Source organism: Pongo abelii, chromosome 1 (assembly GCF_028885655.2).
Source record: "Pongo abelii isolate AG06213 chromosome 1, NHGRI_mPonAbe1-v2.0_pri, whole genome shotgun sequence".
NCBI classification, from domain to species: Eukaryota; Metazoa; Chordata; class Mammalia; order Primates; family Hominidae; genus Pongo; species Pongo abelii.
The window spans coordinates 185,024,557-185,036,940 of record NC_071985.2 but is presented as its reverse complement, the minus strand read 5'-3'; the positions used below and the strand labels follow the sequence as shown (position 1 = coordinate 185,036,940).

Here is a 12,384-nt window from a genome sequence, read left to right as displayed (position 1 = left end):
GAATACAGTAGGACTGCAGAAGGGTGGCCACTCCTCTTCCCTACCATTTTGGCTGATTAATTCCTACTTATTCTTCACATCTCAGCTCAAAAGTCACATCCTAAGTAGAGCTATATAGTCCCGGTCATGATCTGAGCACAAACACCTACATCCCAAAGATAAGCCCCTAACACCCAAGACAGTCTCATGATCCCCCAGCTTTGCCTTCAAAGCATATGTCAGTGTATACTACTATATTTGTGTGATTATTTCATTAATAGGCATCTCTTCCCCTAGATTGTGAGCTCCCTACTGAATCCCCTTCACCTAGCTAGGTACCTGGCACATGGTGGGTACAAAATTCTGTGTTATATGAATAAGTGAAAGAATAAATGAATGAAATGAGTGAGTGAAAGGGCACCCCTAGCAGAGGAAACCAAAGATTAAAAACACAGAGGTGGGAAAAATTATGACATAACTAGGAACAAAAATAGTTTTAAATGTCGGAAGTGGAAGATACACGTGGACAGGACCACTGCTAGTCCTTATGCTTCATTGTGAAAGTGAGCAAAAGATGCCTTTCTTCTTGGCAGATACAGATCCTCACTATAGGGTGACAGGTGGCAGCCAGAGCCCACGCTCACTTCAGCTCCCACATGCCCCTATTGGCCAGGTGTAATTGGGCAGGGCACCACCTGCACATCCATGAGTGGTAGGCCTGCATGTTGGAGAATGGGTGTTGCAGTGACTGAGAGGTAAGCAGGTGATAGCTCAGGAAGGAGGTTCCATGCTAAACTTGGGACTTCATCTCTTACCTGGATCATTTCAACAGCCCTTTGACTCTCATCTCTCTTCCCAGTTTCTCTTCTTGCAATTCATCCTATGCACTATAGCAAGAATGATTTTTCTAAAATGCAAGTATTGTTCTATCTATTTAAGACTCTCCACAGATGGTGTTTTCCAGCTTGGCATGAGATCCTATGAAAATTGCTAGAAATATATCCCAGGGTTTTGTCCTTGTGCCCCCTTCTGTACTACAGCCAAAGACAGGCTGTTATGTGCAGTGGTTAAGAAGACTGCAGGGTCTTGAAAGACTGATCTTCTGGAACCAATTCCTCATGCTGTCATTTTCTAATGACAAGATATTGGAAAAGTTGCTTAACTTCTCTATCTTTTCTCATCCACAAAATGGAGACAGTAATAGCAGCTACTTCATTCGGTTGATGAGATTAAATTAGTTAATTCAAATAAAGTATTTAAAATAGTGCCTCGCACATAAGTAAAGTACTTAATAAATGTTAGCTATTACTGAGACAGCCAGGTGGAAAGGGCTCCCTGGCAAAACTCCAACTGGTCTATGCACTGAGAGGAGTGCACCCTGGGATGGAGCCACAGACGTTCGTGCCATTTGCAGCAGGGAGGAGCCTGGCCTCTCCTCTCCTTGGGTGGAACCCGGAATTCAATCTGTGAGGTGGGAATCCTACACTAGCAGGAACTCTGGCCTTGAAGAGAGTTCCTGTTCCCCCTTTTTTCCTTTTTGCCCAATAAATCCCATTATTCTCACCCTTCAAATCGTCTGCAAGCCTAATTTTTCATGGCCATGTGATAAGGACCTGGCTCTTAGCTAAACTAAGGAAAACGTCCCACAACATTATTACTGCTATTAGTAGCAGGCAAGATGAACACATAAGGAGGCATGACACTACATAGCAATGTTATTTTAGATCTAGCCGAAAATGCTGTCAGAGAAAAGAGCAGGGAGGAATTAGTTCTACCAGGGCAATCAGGAAAGGGCATAACATAAAAGTGCATAATGGAGCTAGAGTTTGAAGGATGAATGAATGGGAGTTTTCTAGAAAAAGTCATACAAGGTAGTGAGGCAGCATGTGCTAAAGGGTTAAGGTACAAAAGTGCACAATGAATTCCCATAAAATAGGGACACTATTTATTCATTTGCAAATGTCAATCCTGCATATTTAATTTCCCCTTATAAATCCTGTCTGTATTTAGCCTCTTGCCTCTAAGGCAGAGCTGTGAAGACTACTGACCATGGACTGAAGAGAATGGGCATTGCACCACCGGGGCAGAGGCTGTCGGTGTCCTTGCCCATATCCCCTGGGTCTCAGCAGGCCTGTTTACTGTGACTTCCTGCTGAAAGCCCCTTCACCTCTCTGCTGAGGGCTTTCTCTGACTGTAGAAAAATGTTCGGTTCCCTGCATAGAACAAGCTAGAAGTGCTTGGAGTTAACACACCTGGGAGCAGCCCTGAACCAGCGACAAAAAAGAGTTTGAGGATAAGCACTGTTAGTCCCTTGCCCTGAAGTGGGACAACTTGGAGTCTTGCTCTAAAATATCTTTCAGAGGGACAATGAGGTGCAGCTTCCCACCATGTTAATATGTCCATTAACACACCCTGCATAGCTCCCTTCCCTTCCCTGTCTCATTTCCCCATTTCCTTGGAGGTGTTTCCTGGGATCGTCTCTGAAATAAACTGCTGGCACCTGGTTTCATATGCTGCTTCTGAGAAACCAAACAAAGACAGTTTTTTAACAGGAAATCAGGCTTTGAGGTTGGGCTTCGTGGAGTGGGAAAAGGGCAAAGTCTGGAGGATTTTGACCATAAAGTCTTACCCACAGGGAGAGAAGCTCTCCTGTCTAGTATCAAGTCAGCCCTGCTGCTGACCACAGGAAGTAGGTGCTGAAGGGAAGGTTTTCAGGCAGAGGGAACAGCCCATACAAAGAGATCTATGAGGTTATCTCCAGTTTTGAGGTTTTACAATCAAGATTTCTTTCATTTTGGCACTAAACACTACAAATAATGTCATGGGCCGCACCCTGTTCCAGGCACTAGGGGTACCATGGTGTTCAAGCTTTGGTGCCTTCTTAGCTCTCAGCTAGACTCAGTTCTCTGAGGACCAGGATGTTTCTCCTTTAACTCTTATGACACAGTAAAACAGTCAATGTGGTGGAAAGAAAAGAACCCTAAGCTGAAAGTCAGGAGACCTAAGCTCCATTCCCAGAGTGTGGGGGAGAGTCAGAGGCAAACAGTGAATCACTGCAGTGTAGGAAGCTCACAGGTCAGGGTCAGTCTTAGAAGGGACCTCAGTGACCAGCTAATCAGACCCCCATATTTCACAGAAAGAGACACTGGAGACTTCTAGAAGGGATGGGACTTGCTTAAGGCCATGTAAGGATTCAGCAACAATTATCCAGGCCCTTCAAGATGAAAAATGTTTCAGGGGTAGTGGGCAAGCCAAGAATGACATAGGAGGGGCTGGAGAAAAAGGCATGTTGAGGCCTATATTACCACCAAGCCCTGGGCAGGTCTACTGAAGGCACACACATCGCACACACATTTACATTTTCGTTAATGTGTCTGTCACACTCACCATTTGAAGGGGTCTCCAAGGTCCTCTCATTCAGCCCTACTTTCCCTATCCCACGCCATTGTTCATGTGGCTCCCTTTGCCTGGAACACTTACCCTTGACCTTCTACCACCATTGCCTATCTCCTACTCACCTCAGGAATCATTTCCTACTAACTTTTCATGCTGCTTCCTCCACTCACCCAAGTTGGTTTTGTGTCCTTCCTCTGAGCCTCCACAGGCTCCTGTGTTTCTACCATAGCAAGTTTCATGCAAGTGTTATAATTATTTTCATCTCTTCTTTGCCATAGACTGGTGCTTTTTGAAAGTAGGTGTGGTGTTCATCTAGGGGTTGCATTGTTTTAGGACATTTAGTAAGCTCTTCATAAATGTTCAATGAATGAGTGAATGAATGCATGTTCAATTTACTCCATCATATTTTGGCTCTGGATTCCTTAGTTCTTAGCCACAATCAAGAGAAAGAATAATAGACAATACCTGTACAATCTGTACAGACTTTGGAGTTACAAAGTCCTGCCACAGGTGAGGTCTCATTAAATTCCTACAACTCTTAGAGGTAGGTAGACAAGTATCATCTCTGTTTCAGAAAGGCCAGTCAACACCCAAATGTGAGCTTCAGGACAGCCCCTAAAAATTAAAAAGCAAAGCAGCATTTTTTGCCTCCAAGTTCCAACAACCCCCTTCACATTCAGAATGTCCTCAATGTATTTGAGGAATCTCAGAGGGTAGCATTCACCATTTGTGCCTCAGTTGTTCCAGTCTCTAATGTGGACCTTCAGTCTCATTGACTCTAATGCTCCTGTGGCCCCTTTCCAAACCTCTCATCTTTGCCATGCTCTCTCATTCCAGCAGGACCTTGTTCTCAGGTTGATCTCTCCATCTCTACCTGCCAATGTGTACATATGAGATGTCACCTGGCTCTCTCTATATGTATATAATTCAGCAGGGTTCTTAGCCCCCCCATTCAATTGTAAGATGATGTCAGGCCTTCTACCAAGTCACTTAAAAGGAAACTGCCTGTCCATTGGGTCAGTTGTCAGTTACCACAGTGAGAGCTGTAACCACCTCTCTGAAACCTTTCAGAGCCCTTACCCCAACTCACCTCCAGTTGGTGCATGGGGCAGCGGTAAAAGTACTAGATAAGCAGGTAAAAGATTTGTATCCTAGCTTAATTTTGTCATTACTTGCTTTATGGCCCTCCCTAGCCATCCCTCAGGTGCTTTTTCCTTAAAAGAGGAGAGGCGCAAAGGCTTGAATTAGATTAGATGAAATGTATGGACGCTTCTCATGTTGACATTGTGTGCTTCTAATTCGATTCCACATTTGTCTCCTTGGGGCAGGAAGTGGATGGATCGGTTGGTGGTAGTGGAGGGTACACAGGGAAAGTCATATGTCAGCTTGAGAGGCAACAGCACAAATAGAAAAACATTGCAGAGTGGCTTTCAGAGAATTGAAATGGGTTTACCATGAGCAATAATAACATTAAGAAGCAGCCTTGAACTGTGAAAGGATGGTGTTTTAAAAAAATAGCACTCTTAAAAATATCATGAAGAAAATGTTTTCTAAAGTGTTTTTGTTATTGAGTTTGGACTACAAAAGCACTCAATTTAACATGAGAGACTCATAACCATGTCCTTGGGTGTGAGAGTTCACATCAGTCAGAGGGGATGGAAACTGCTAGAAGCCCAGGCAAAGCAGTGTCAGTTATCCATTAACCTAGAACAAGTGTCTCTCTAGATTTCTAGCCTTAAGTAAGATTACTGTAATTTCTTCTTTTCTCTAGGGTGAAAATTTGGGAGAAATTTAAAGGTTATACATAAACGTAAATCCTACAGGCTTAAATTAAGGTAGTTGCAGTTTACTTTCATATTTCAAAATCAAATTTCAGCTTCAGCCCAGACTCACAAAGTAGAAATGTCAGACTTTTTACTGTGGTCTTATATAAAATCTACAACTTTCTCTTAAAGAGGAAAAAATAAAACCCAACCTTTATACCTTATCTCCTGAATAGACTACAAAAGCAGCATTGGTCTATCTCTCAGTATGCCTTGTATGTAAATTTTAGGATTATATACATTCAGAATGAGAAGGAACCTCAGAGTCAGCTAGTGCAGCTCTCCTCCCTCTTCATTCCGGATCAGAATTTCTCTGAACAGTCTCCCTGACAGGTAAACTTAGCCAGCCCTCTATTAGAACTTGCTAATTGGCAGGGTGGTCCAGAGATGGAGCAATGATGACCTTCTGAGAGCATTCATTACTGGACCACACTGCCAGTTAGAAAGTTCTTCCTTTTGCTAGCTAAATTCTGCATCCCTGAAATTTCTAACCACTTAAGCAAACAAACCAAACATCACGTATTCCAAAATTATATTTCCACGATTTATGATTTCTTCTTAAAGGAATGATTCACAAACTGGGAACTTCCTATAGAATAGTAAATTTATCTGGGATGAGAAGTACATGAAGACTAGTAAGACTGATAATTTTTAAAATCCTCGCAATTATTTTATAAAGAGTGCTCCCACATTAACCGTCTCATTTAGTTCTCAACACCAGTCTAGGATGTTGACTTATTACAAATGAAGAAACAAACTCAGAGAGGTGAGGTAATGTGGCTGAACTGGTCCTTAAGCCCAGATTTCTGACTCCACATTCAACCCTACCCTCATTGTACTACTCACTCATGCAGCATTCTTCATGAATGTTACCAGTTTCCAGGCTCATGACATAAATACGGAAAACAGCTGCAATCTACGCGGAGGTCAGTCGAATAAAAAAGGCAGGCAAGTCAGCAAATTATTGCAGAACAATTAAGCACTGAAATTCTAGGTGGGAACAAAATACTTCAGAAAAACAGAGAAAGGAGCAACAAATTACCTCGTGGAAATGGGGAAGGCTTCATGGGAAATAATGTTTAACTTAGATTTAGACATTTAACTCTACTTGGAGTGTAGAGATTTCTGTGTAGACAGACAAAATGGTTATATGAGAGACAGAAGAAACTGCACAAAGCAAGACAAGTATGTAAACAGCCATGACATCTTTAAGGTAGAGTGAGGTACCTTTTGTGGCTGAAGTACAGAGTGTGTGAGAGTGTAACACAGATGACATTGGAGAAGAGGTAGAGGTGAGCCTAGGGACACTGGGTGCTACGGTATAGCCAAGAATGGGACAGAGTCAGGAAGGGTAAGGGCAACTAATATATCCAAAGAGCATCTTATCTTTAGAAAGATCATTCCAGCAACAGTAAGAGAATAAATGATAGAGCCAGAGGCTGCTAAGGGATGGCAATTTTTGAGGTTGTTGCAGTACCACTGGAAAAAAGAAAGGAAAAATCCATCAGTAGATAAAGGGATAAACAAAATCTTATACATACACATAGAATACTATTCAGCTATATAAAAAGGACAGCTAAATGATGATATCTCGTGGACACAAAGAGGGGAACAACACACACTGGGGCCTACTTGAGAGTGGAGAGTGGGAGGAGGGAGAGGATCAGAAAAAATAACAATTGGGTACTAGACTTAGTACCTGCATGATAAGACAATCTGTATAACAAACATTCGTGACACCAGTTTACCTGTGTAACAAAGCTGCACATGTATCCCTGAACCTCAAATAAAAGTTTTTTTTAAAAAGGAATGAATTTTTGATATATACTATAATGTGAATGGACCTTGAAAACATTACATTTAGTGAAATAAACCAGACAGAGAAAGGCAAATATTGAATGATTCTACTTACGTGAGGTCCCCAGAATAGGCAAATTCAGAGAGAGAGAAAGCAGAATAGAGGGCAGTGGAAGAGTAGGCAATGGGGAGAAATTGTTTAGTGGGTACAGAGTTTATGTTTAGGATGATGAAAAATTTGGGGTATAGATAGTGGTGATAGATATACAGCATTATGAATGTATTTAATGTCACTCAATTGTACAATTGAGTGTACATTTGGTTAAAATTATCAATGGTTAAAATTTATATATTTTACAATGGTTAAAATTATAAATATTATGTACATTTTACAACTGTTTAAAAAAGGATTGATAGATTAATACTGTACTAAAGCAAACACATCAAAATGTTAATTGTAGAATAAAAAATTATGGAAGGAAGAGCATGTAAGATTAATTTGGCTAAAGAACAGAATGTAAATGTTACAACTTTGACAACATAAACATGTAGTTGACAAAAGATAGAATTGAGAAGGCAAACATAGAAGTGTTAATATCTGTATTCTTACAAAGTAGGTAGTCAACAAATTGTTGAAAGTAGGTGGAGCAAGAAATAGAAATTTAAGTCTGTTACTGAAAATTACATATATAATCAATAAACTAATAATAACATAAATATCAAACACTGGGAGAAGAAGAAGGGAGGAAAGGTAGTCAACGTTAAATTTTCATCTTTCATAGTGGAGATTGTTCTTGGCTTGTTGAAGTCAGGATAAAAGGTATTATATCTACATAATATCAAAAGGAGTTGTGGAGGAATCCACCAGAACACCTAGGCAGACCATTCACAGAAGGTCATCCCTGGGTACCTGCAGGTATGGGGTAAGAAGAGAGAATATCATCAGCTGTACTACACTATTTGCAACAACATACTATTTTAACTTTTAAAAGTTAGTACAATTACAAAAAGATAACCTCCTTTGAATGAGGTCCTGAATTAGGACAGTAGCCGTGAAGGAGGGGAGAGGACTGGAGGAGGGGAGAAGGCTGCTAAAAGGCATTTGTGAAGTTAAATCTGCAGGACTTACTGACTCTGGGGGGATGGAGAGAATTAAGGATAATTCCCAGGCTTTAGATCTAAAAGTAGGTACTCTAATGTATTGAGATGTGGAAAGCAGGTTTGGTCTTGAAAGAAGAAGAAATTATGAGTTCAGATTTGAGCACGCTGACTTGGAGGTACCCATGGGATATCCCACTGGCATTGCCAGATAGTTTTTATATCTGTGAATCTGGAGCTTGATAAAGAGGTTAGGGCTATACACCTTCCTTATAATTACTGCTTGGGAAAAACACTAACTCTTCATAGGCCTAGTATTAGATCTATGGTTTTGTGTTGGGAATGGTGCTGATGCCCAGTGGTATAAGTCACTTTTGGAACAGTGAGCTACTTGAGACTTTATTTTGTGGAAGAAACTGGGAGAGTGAGAGGGTGGAGCCTCTCTTTGTCCAGCCATGTTTCTGCAAACTGGTTTGGATCATATATGTTATAATAGAACTTGGGGAGGCAAAGACAGGGTGATGTGTCACCAGATTCCTCTTCAAGAAAAGGCCTGTTGCCCCAGCTTCATGTAGTTCTGTGGGGAGGCAGCCCTCAACTGTCAGCATAATCAGAGATTTCTTTACCCGCAGATCCACCTTGCCAGAGGTCCCACCCTTCCAAGAGCAGTCCACATCCAGTGAATAATAAGTATAAAAACATGGCCATTTCAGCCTAACATGAGTTTATTCCAATGGGCCATTTTAGCTCCAGAGCTTCCTGTGGGTTTGACCAAGGTTGCTCTCAGGCCTGCATTGCAGCTAAATTATCCCCTCTGCCCAATCCTTCCCTCCCACTGGTATAGATCCAAGGTCACTACATAAAAGCATCCTGCAATCCAAACTCCAGTTTAAGAGTCCATGATAGGGGTTAAATGGCCAAGCAAGCTCCTTTGACTTTGCCTATTTATAGTACTTGCTATAATCCCATACTATGAGGACTAGATTGCTGCAGACAGACCCTAACTGAAGCACAACCCTCTGCATTTTCCATATATACTGGTGAGTAGCTAATGGCTATTTTCTGTTTTACAAGATAGAGTGAAAACCGGCTTCAAACAATCCAGCTGGACAAGTAACAAAAAGACTATCATGTGTTCAGCAAGTAACTCCATCCAACCTGCCCCAAAGACCCCCATAGCCAAAGCCATTAAACTTTATGTGTTTTATATTCTCCCTCCTGCAACCCTGAAGTCTTTGCTGACATTTCAAGCCTGGTAATAATCAACGTCCCCTACCCATGTTTCTGAATTCTCAGCGAAATTCATGGCTGTCTCATTTTCTGAATCAGATGTCCTAATTAACTAATCCATTCCAAATAGCCTTGCTTCTGGATATAAAAGGGGAAGAAAAAATAAACATCTTTAAGTTTCAGGGACATAAAATTGTGCTGGAAAATGTTCCTTATGGAAACATCAGGTGGTCACAGAAGGGGTGTTTTACAAATAAAAATAAATATATTTGGGAATTTTATGCAATGGCATGAATAAAATAACCATCATTGGAGAAAAATGTTCATTCAAAATTATTTAGGGGGATTTAATTTATTTGTTGTTTTGTTTTTCTTTGGTATGCTTTTGTCTTTCTGTATTTCCTGGACAACAAATTTTGAAGCCCAGTAAATGAAGCAAAATATATCTTGCATTCTACTCAAATTAATCTCAGGAACACACAGATTGTTTTCCAAGGGTAGAGATACATAAATCTTTACAAATAAAAGGGATTTCAAGTGAATCCATTTTTTAAAATGATAGTTGCCTGATTAACAGTAGTGAATGTTTATTGAGCACTTACTATGTGCCAGCCACTGTGTTAAATACTTTATATGTATTGTCTCATTTAATCCTCCCAGCCCACCTGAGATAGCTAGGGCCTCTGTACAATGTGAAAGATGCCTCCTACAGTTGCACAACATGGTAGCCCTCAGGTTAGGCATCATTTTCCCTTTCTCAGATAAAGAAATGGAGTCACAGAATGATTCGGCACCTTGCCACCAACCCACACAGTTGGTGCATAATACTGACAGGTCTCAGACCAAGCTCATTTGGCCAACTCCGTGGTTCTTACTACATTACAGAGTACCAGCTACTCTGTTTTAAGGTGTAACAATTAATTGTGGTAGGAGAGTGTCATCCTCATTACCATGCCTTCCTTGATCTTTATTCTAGGTGTTCCCTTGGCCTACACCATTCCTTTGCACATCTCTGCCTACTGAAATCACATGGATCCTTTAAGGCTCACCTCAAGTATTTGTAAAATTTTCCCTGGACCATTCCTTTCTCTAGCAGAATTAATCATATCCTCCCTTTGACTTAACAATATTCTGTGCCTGGATGTTTTGTGTTTTTTCAAGATGGGATAGTAACAGCATTCAAAAATGTTTCATGACTACAACTCCAGTATTCGTAACATTGAGTCGAGGAGATATATTTCTCTTATTCTTTGAAACAGGATGGAGCATTTTTCTCTCCCCACTACCCACCACTCCTCACTTTATTCCTTTTTAAAAAAAAATTTCTCAGCCTCTAAAGGTGATGATTAAATTTGTTTATACCTATTATAGTATTTTCCATGTTGAAATGTAACTCACCTATCTGTCTTTCTTTTTAGGACTCTTAAGTTCCTCAAGAGCAGGGATAGATGAATCTGTATCCCCTATCCTTGGCACCTACCACTGTCTCTAGTACATAAGTGCTCAATAAATGTTCTTTGCATGAACAAACATCCTCATGCAAGACACATGGGGGTATTTCTGTGACCTGCTAAGCTTGTCTGCTGGGTGTGGATTTTTATGTCTTAGTTCAGGGAGAGAAAAAAATGCTTATCAACTGTACTAACCTATAGGATATAATTCAGTGTGTATTTATTGAAGTTAAGTCAAGTGTTACTGAAAGAATTATTTGTTAAGCCATTTAAAAATGGCTATACTGATTTACAAAGCTTTCTATTTTAGCTCTTTCATCTGTGTTGTGATTGAAGAAAAGTTTCCTTTCAGAAAGAAAACACCATGAACTTAAATAAAATGTACCATAAGGTCTGTATTGGTACAATGATAAATTTTGCATCATAAATTGTACAATACTATAGTTAAAGATATGCATTCTAATCTATCTGGGAGCAGATGGTATATGATATAGTAAATCATCACATAAAGAAATCCAAATGTAGTCTAAATGCTTTTATGTTTCTCTTATATTAAAATGTATATAAAATTAGAACATTAAATCAATGTAATTTTATGCTTACATGTTAAATTGGATTTGGGAGAGATAGACTGTTAACATCTACACTGACATACTCTAAATGCACCAAGTTCATTCATCTAAATGGAGCAGGAAGCAAGCACAAAATTCTTATAATAGTCAAAGCTGATGACATAACACCAATACCTAAAAGGCCCCAACACAGAACATTTTCATTCTTGTTTTATGCAATCATATCAAACTGGTAACCTGGTCCCCAAGGCTACTCTACATCATAAGCAGCAAATGTGAAAATATAAATTCTAAAAACAAAACAAAATTGAGACATATTAGCATGGAGGCAGTCATTGCAGACATAAATGGCTCTACTCTATCTCAACAGTCCTGCGTTTTATGCTGGTTGACACAATAAGTGATCTTCATATTGGGAAGCCAGAATCATCAAATTTATTCACATATCAAAACATCACACTGCACACCTTACATATACAATTTTTGTTTGTCAATTATACCTCAATAAACCTGGAAAAAATATATTCAGTATGTTTGAGGTTTAAAATGATGTGATAAATTAGTAAGTGTTCTAGTTAGTAAAGAACAAATTAAATATAACTCAGAACTATTTGAAAAATTCAGATGTTCAGAACTTAGAGTTCACATAGTGGAGGTTTTATTCCTTTAGGATATTCTATTATGAAGAATGTAAAACCTATTATCGCTAATAATTTTTTTTACTTAAAGGCAGACTTTCTAATGCCGATATTATTGTCTTTTCCAATTTAGGTTCTATGTAAACATCACTAATTTTTAAGTTAGTTCATCTCCTGACTTTACCTAACTTGAGGTATAACACAACTTATCTCAAAACCACTCACGTGAGTCAGACCATCATCCTGCAGAGACTTTCAGATGAGGACATATGGTGCATTCCTGAAAATAAAAGGGATGATCTGATTATTATTTTTCCTCTCCACGTTTCCCCAATCTTCACATTTGGTTTAATAATCAATACAAAGAATTGCAATTTCTATAATATATGTTGTTACCAAA

At 39.6% G+C, this 12,384-nt stretch overlaps 1 protein-coding gene across 3 annotated transcripts in view; it reads right to left on the bottom strand.

Moving 5' to 3' along the window:
• Nucleotides 1-6,109: 6,109 nt before the first annotated feature.
• SPATA6 (spermatogenesis associated 6) overlaps nucleotides 6,110-12,384 on the bottom strand; it is a 172,660-nt gene continuing 166,385 nt past the window's right edge. Inside the window, exons 13-14 of one of the 3 annotated variants that reach the window (XM_063712537.1) lie at nucleotides 12,210-12,264; nucleotides 6,110-7,905 (exon numbers count right to left, since the gene is read on the bottom strand). In XM_063712537.1, coding sequence (XP_063568607.1) covers nucleotides 12,240-12,264 — 25 coding nt within the window. In that variant the 3' untranslated portion in view covers nucleotides 6,110-7,905; nucleotides 12,210-12,239. Of the gene's footprint in view, nucleotides 7,906-12,120; nucleotides 12,265-12,384 lie in introns of those variants that run through there. The other 2 variants (XM_063712515.1, XM_063712516.1) reach the window with 2 other exon arrangements.